The sequence below is a fragment of the Anomaloglossus baeobatrachus genome, chromosome 5 (assembly GCF_048569485.1).
Source record: "Anomaloglossus baeobatrachus isolate aAnoBae1 chromosome 5, aAnoBae1.hap1, whole genome shotgun sequence".
Taxonomy (NCBI): domain Eukaryota; kingdom Metazoa; phylum Chordata; class Amphibia; order Anura; family Aromobatidae; genus Anomaloglossus; species Anomaloglossus baeobatrachus.
Window position 1 is genome coordinate 42,773,477 of NC_134357.1, and position 7,500 is coordinate 42,780,976.

The 7,500-nt window shown below is 46.1% G+C and overlaps 1 protein-coding gene across 1 annotated transcript in view; it reads left to right on the forward strand.

The window, feature by feature from the left end:
• Positions 1-725: 725 nt before the first annotated feature.
• DOCK1 (dedicator of cytokinesis 1) overlaps positions 726-7,500 on the forward strand; it is a 523,077-nt gene continuing 516,302 nt past the window's right edge. The window contains exons 1-3 of the mRNA XM_075351602.1: positions 726-792; positions 2,165-2,261; positions 6,629-6,725. Of these exons, the coding sequence (XP_075207717.1) occupies positions 726-792; positions 2,165-2,261; positions 6,629-6,725 (261 nt within the window). The remainder of the gene's footprint in view (positions 793-2,164; positions 2,262-6,628; positions 6,726-7,500) is intronic.

Consider the following 7,500-nt stretch of genomic DNA (forward strand, 5'->3'; position numbering starts at 1 on the left):
TTCCCAAAAAGAACAATAGGATCCCAGTATTATAAGAAGAGGACGTAATCCCTTTCCCAGAACCTGGGTTCAATAAACTCATCAGGAAGGGATATATATATTCTGCATAATATGAAAAATCTTCTTTGATGTGTATGTTTGTGTGCCAGAGTTACTGCACTTTGCACTTTATGGAGGTTGGTGGTGGGTATCCTAGAAGGCAGTTAGGGACAAAAGGGACAGTCGTCGTGGAATGGGGGCACCACACATCTAGGGTGCTTAAAGCCCCATTGTTAGGTAGGACCAAGTGGAGGGAGAGGTAATACCCCCCCGGAGTCCCTACATTAGGTAATCTATACCGTGTAGATTCCATCACTGCACATTGATCCCTTACAACTGATTCCAAATACCTTACTACCTAGTGTGTATTAATCACACTTGACACGCACATTGTGTGTTTTTGTGTTTATCTGATTATATATTTTAATTACCTATAAGAAAGTTTAATATTTTTATGGGTGGACTTACTTATGAACGGTCTATTCATTCTGAGAAAGGTCAGGAATCGGCCCAAAACTACACAGGAGGACCTTGTCAATGCCCTGAACAGAGCTGAGACCACTGTCTCAAAGTTTATCGTTAGTAACACACTACGCCCTCATGGATTAAAATCCTGCAGGGCACGCCAGGTCCTCTTACTCGTGACAGCACATGTCCAGGCCCGTTTGAAGTTCGCCAATGACCATATGGATAATCCAAAGGAGGCATGGGAGAAAATCATGTGGTCAGACGAGACCAAAATAGAACTTGTTGGTATCAACTCCACTCACCGTGTTTGGAGAAAGAAGGACAAGTACAACCCCAAGACCACAATCTCAACCGTGAAGCATGGGGGTTGAAACATCATACTTTGGGGGTGCTTTTCTGGAACGCGGACAGGATGACTGCACTGTATTGAAGGGAGGATGGATGGGGTCATGAATCATGAGATTTTGGCCAACAATCTCCTTCCATCAGTAAGCGTATTGAACATGGGTCATAGTGAGTCTTCCAGCACGACAATGACCCGAAACACAGTCAGGGCAACTAAGGAGTGGATTCGTAAAAAGCATTTCATGGTCCTGTGAGTGGCCTAGCCAGTCTCCAGAGCTGAACCCAATAGACCATCTTTGGAGGAGCTGAAACTCAATGTTGACCAGTGACAGCCCCAAAACCTGAGAGATCTGGAGAAGATCTGTATGGAGGAGTCGCCAAAATCCCTGCTGCAGTGTGTGCAAACCTGGTCAAGATCCACCGGAAACATCCGACCTCTGTAACTGCAAACAAAGGTTTCTACCAAATATTACGTTCTGTTTTTCTATTGTATCAAATACTTATTTAATGCAATAAAATGCAAATTAATTATTTATAAATCATACAATGGGATATTTTGGATTTTTTAAGGGATTCTTTCTCATGGTTGAAGTGTAGCTACGATAAAAATTACATTCTTTGTAGTTGGGAAAACTTGCAAAATCGGCAGCATATTAAAAATTTTCCTCACTGTAGGGGAGTTGGCTCCTGTAGAAATCATATTAGAGGTATATACTTTATTGTTGTAATTAATTGGAAAGTCCTTTATGTTCCATATGCAAATGAGGGAACTTTGGTGCACCCCTGGAGTTGCCAAGAACTTAGTGCACCTCAATTTGCAAACTGGGCAGATCCATGACTCAGGTTGTCAGTCCTTATTTGGCCAGAGGGTGCGGTGCCTAAACCCGAACCCCGGGGCTAGCTGTACATGCAGTATGGGAGCGGGCCCCTCTTTCATCCATTACGCTCTGGCCAAGTGAGGGCTGTCAGTCAGAGTCAGGGATCTGCCCAGATTTGTAACTTGGGGTGCACTAAGCTCTTGACCACTCCAGGGGTGCACCAAAGCCCCCTCATTAGCAAATGGACTACAAAGGGTTTTCAAACTAATTACAGCAAGGAAATGTATACCACCAGTAGAATTTTTATAGGGGCCCAAATCTCATTTTTTTTTTCTTTTTTTTTTTCTATATAGCTTAAATTTTATTTTGGAGTCCAATCCAGTTAACAAAGTTTTCAATTTATTTTTTTTTTTTTTTAATAATAAATTGTAGCCCGAGGGTGTTAATTGTGAAATTTCATGGTGTTGTATATGATGACTTGCTTTGGTGAATAGACATTTTTAATTACAGTTTTACTTGCTTGTTTTCTCACCAGGGTATATTTCCTGCCAGCTATGTTCATCTCAAAGATGCCACAGTCGAAGGAAAAGGGTAATTTAAATTATAATTATTTTTTTGTTAAGAATAACCAAATGTTAAATGGGTTGTCTGGGACTATTTTATCTTTAAACTATGGGTCTCCAAGATCCTATCCCAATATATAGTACATGTACCAATAATATTTGCAAATACCTCCAATTAGAAATGTAGTATAGTTCTCCTGATTACCTATGTTGCTTACCTCATGTGCAGGGCATTGCAGCTTAGGTATACATGACAGCACTACTAGTGATAGTTGCTCTTGGTTGTAACCATGGATACCTAAACTATTGCAATGCCCTGCACATGAGGTAAGTGACATAGCTAATCAGGAGAACTATACTACATTTCTAATTGTCGGTATTTGTTGTTATTATTATTATTTATTATTATTATTATTATTATTATTATAATATCCACTACATATTAGAGTAAGAACTTGGAGATGGGAATACCTCTTTAAGAACTAACAGGCAGGTAGTTGGTAACTACCTGCTTGTTGTGACCGGCGCCAATGTCTGCCAACACAGAATGATCACAGGCCGCTCTTGCGGCCTCCGCTGGCGTCGCGTCGACGGAGCCGCAGCTTCTCTACCGCCTTGCTCTGTTGACAGAATGTGACTGCTGACATCATGCTGATTGACAGCTGGCTCTCTACTGCCTAACTGTGAGGTGCCGGCTGTCAATCAGCATGATGTCGTCAGTCACACCCCACCGAAAGAGCACACCGGGAGAGGAGGGACTGCTCTGTTGATGTGAGCGTTCAGATTGCGGCAATGTGATCAGTGATCGCTCTAAGCTGGCGCTGACAGAATAAGCAGGTAGTTGCTAACTAATTGCTTATTAGCTCTTAAGCCCATAGTTAAAATGTTACCGTATAACCACCTTAATACTAGATTGTGCCAGTGTGGGGGGATATTGAGTAATATGTGTCATTAGGTGAGGGGTATGGTGGGCAGGTAGGTACTCTGGTCTGTTTGTCGTCATTCTGTTGAAAAACATTAGTCAGTATCCCAAACCTTGAAATAGAGGATTACTGTGCATTGCATGTAGTTACACCGCAAATGGAGATTAGATGGAATTTGGGTAAAATACCCTTTTTAAAGGAATACTCCAATTTCATAAGGTGTTGGCATATTTATATGAAATACCCTAACTATGATTGGTTGGGGTTCACAAGGACCCACCAGTATTGTAGGTGCGAATCGATTCTCAGGGGCCTGGAGAAGTTGGCAGCAAAAGGGGCATTCAGCAGTTAAAACAACAGAGTGATTGTGAGGCGCTTTTGAGAGTCAATATGTGAGGACTCAATTTAAACGCCGTCGTCAAAGATTGACCTCAGCATTTACGCGGTTAACAGCATCAATCAGAGCTCCTCTCCAGCTGCATCTGTTAGATACAGATTGAGTGTGGAGAGACGCCCCCTCCTCATGCGATGTCCCCCCTCCTCCTCACGCGATGGCCCCCCTACTTCTCACGCCATGGCCCTCCTTCCCCCTCACGCCATGGCCCTCCTTCCCCCTCACGCCATGGCCCTCCTTCCCCCTCACGCCATGGCCCTCCTTCCCCCTCACGCCATGGCCCTCCTTCCCCCTCACGCCATGGCCCTCCTTCCCCCTCACGCCATGGCCCTCCTTCCCCCTCACGCCATGGCCCTCCTTCCCCCTCACGCCATGGCCCTCCTTCCCCCTCACGCCATGGCCCTCCTTCCCCCTCACGCCATGGCCCTCCTTCCCCCTCACGCCATGGCCCTCCTTCCCCCTCACGCCATGGCCCTCCTTCCCCCTTACGCCATGGCCCTCCTCCCCCCCCCTCACGCCATGGCCCTCCTTCCCCCCCCATCACGCCATGGCCCTCCTTCCCCCCCCTCACGCCATGGCCCTCCTTCCCCCCCCTCACGCCATGGCCCTCCTTCCCCCCCCTCACGCCATGGCCCTCCTTCCCCCCCCTCACGCCATGCGCCTCCTTCCCCCCTCACGCCATGCGCCTCCTTCCTCGTTACGCGATTGCCCTCCCCTCCTCACGCGATCACCCCCCTCCATTACATACATGTACGTGATAATGCGTTATGGGGTTAATAATAAATGCTGTTACCACTGTAAAATCTGGTGACAGATCCGCTGTAGACGTCTGCTCCTGCGCGCTGCACCGTATAATTACACACCAGCCTTCAGCCTGCAGAGGTCGCGGAGACGACAGCCCCTGTTAGGAGTTGTGCTCAGTATCTGCTCTGTTGTCGTCTTTGTCTTCCCCTGTAGATTAGATCCGTTCGGCGTCGTATCCTAATCATCTGATTACTGCATAATGACATCTCTCTGATTACAAAATTGATTTCTAGAGGTGACAAAAATAGCAGAAAGTGAGTGTCATTTTGATGGGACTACTAAACTGTTACAAACACAGAACTGCTCGCAGACAAGTTTCCAGTTTCCCGCCCTAACTTTGATCTCGGCATTAAATAACAATAAATCACTTTGCAGATTCGCAAAAGTAGAGAATAGATTACGTGATCAGATTACGTGATCAGATTACCTGCCTTGTTGGCGGTTCTGTAAATACAAGATTTAGGGGAAAGAGACCCGGGCAATATCATATGCCGTCCTCACCTCCTGTAATTAGCTTCACCGCTGCCAGAGGTCCACCAGCAATTACTGCAATTTCCTTTCCCTTTTTGAAGGTGTAATTCTACTTTAGGAGGGGGTTTGATTGAAATATTAGCAAAATACAGGGCTGTGAAAAAGTATTTGTCGCCTTCCATCTGTTTCCTATTTTTGCAGATTTGTCACAATAAGTGTTAAATAAAAATAATGATGCTGTAATAGAAAACATCTGGAGGAGGAAAATACTGAGTACTTAAAGGGTATTACTATCATGGAAGGTTATAGGGGTGTGAAGAGTGGGGTCGCTAACAGCTTTTAACCTGGGATCAGCTTATTATGATGGTGTCGTCAATTACTACTAGTAACTAGTGATGAGCGGGCACTACCATGCTCGGGTGCTCAGTACTCGTAACTAGTGATGAGCGAGCACTACCATGCTCGGGTGCTCGGTACTCGTAACTAGTGATGAGCAGCCACTACCATGCTCGGGTGCTCAGTACTCGTAACTAGTGATGAGCGGGCACTACCATGCTCGGGTGCTCGGTACTCGTAACTAGTGATGAGCGGGCACTATAATGCTCAGGTGCTCAGTGCTCCGTAACTAGTGATGAGCGGGCACTACCATGCTCGGGTGCTCAGTGCTTGTAACTAGTGATGAGTGGGCACTACCATGCTCAGGTGCTCAGTACTCGTAACTAGTAATGAGCGGGAACTACCATGCTCGGGTGCTCTGTACTCGTAACTAGTAATGAGCGGGAACTACCATGCTCGGGTGCTCAGTACTCGTAACTAGTGATGAGTGAGCACTACCATGCTCGGGTGCTCTGTACTCGTAACTAATGATGAGCGGGCACTACCATGCTCGGGTGCTCTGTACTCGTAACTAGTGATGAGTGAGCACTACCATGCTCGGGTGCTCAGTACTCGTAACTAGTGATGAGCGGGCACTACCATGCTCGGGTGCTCTGTACTCGTAACTAATGATGAGCGGGCACTACCATGCTCGGGTGCTCAGTGCTTGTAACTAGTGATGAGTGAGCACTACCATGCTCAGGTGCTCTGTATACGTAACTAGTGATGAGCGGGCACTACCATGCTCGGGTGCTCAGTACTAGTAACTAGTGATGAGCGGGCACTACTATGCTCAGGTGCTCAGTATTTGTAACGAGCAATTGGTGTTTGGATGGGAGCAACTCGAATACCAAGTCTAATGGAAGTCAATGGGTAACTCAAGCGTTTTTCCAGGAAATCTTTGGAAAAATGTTCGAGTTCCCCATTGACTTCCATTATACTCGGGTACTTGAGTTGCCCCCATCTGAGCGTCGGACTGCTCGTCACGAGTACCGAGCATCATACTGCTCGCTCATCACTATTCATCACTTTAATTGATGAGAGTCTAAACTCTGAGAAACTGCGCTGGTAGCGACATTCCCTTTAATCAGATTGTTGCAGTCCCAAAATTGTGCTCCACCGCAGTGTACTTTAGAGCCGGAAAACTGTAATAGAAGAAGAGTAAAGGGAAGACATCACTTCATCAGCTTTGTATCCCCTTGTTTCCTGGAATCGATGGAGGATCCAGAGGTCAGGATATGGCGTATCCACCACTTTCCGGTATGGGAGTACCCCTTTACTAAGGATGTTGGGAATTGCAAGAAATAATATTGCCTTGTATAAATACTGCTCGTGCACGCTCTCATCATCCCGCCCGTGACCTGTCTCATATCTACATCAGTATTCACGTCTCACTTTTCCTTCATGAATTTTTTTCTTCAATTGCAGGCAACATGAAGCCGTCGTACCCTGTGAGATTCCTCTTGTGCAAGAAGTCACCACAACATTGCGAGAATGGTCGTTCATATGGCGGCAACTTTACGTGGTCAGTATGTGCGAAAAATGCTGCGTTTACAAAAAAGCAACTGTCTCCATTGTTCCCAATGATCGTCGGGTGACCGGAGACAGGACCGTGTGCTGCTGGTTCATTAAACTCGAAAGAGTCGTCACTTTTCAGGGCCATTTTACCCTGGAGTTGAGACTGTGTATGGTAATTGGGTAATAAGAAAAACGTGTCCAAAAGTTATTTTCTTCGGAAGGGCCATCATTATTAGATTGGAGTATTAGCACCCCCACCGGTCATCTGATTGTAGGGGAGGTGGCACTGGCTGTAGAGCTGCTGCCCCTTCACTGTCGCTGGCCACACCTCTATACGTTTCCCTATTATTGTGCCTTGCAAGTTCAGTCCCATTCAAATTAAAGGGGCATTCCCAAAATAAGTTGTCTCCTATTGACAGGACCCCTGTAATGTCCTAATAGCTGGTCAGACTTCTGTGACCATCAGTGGTTCTGAGATTAGAGCTGTGGGACCCTGAGTAGGACATTTTCAAAGTTCCAGATAGTGGATAACGTCTTATTTTGGAAGTAACTCTTTAAATGTAACCCGTCACATCCAGGAACGCTGTTTACCTGGTTATACAGGGGTTGCTTTTGAAATTCTGTGTACCCGGCTTACTTGAGCAGCGGCTACAGGGAGAAAATTAAATTTGATTTTCCCTGACTCCACTCGTTTGCACTCATCCAGGAGGTGCAGCGAGCAGTTTGCTTTGCAGTGAACGCACCTTAATCACTCTCCAGCACTTTGATTGATAGCCAGCCCT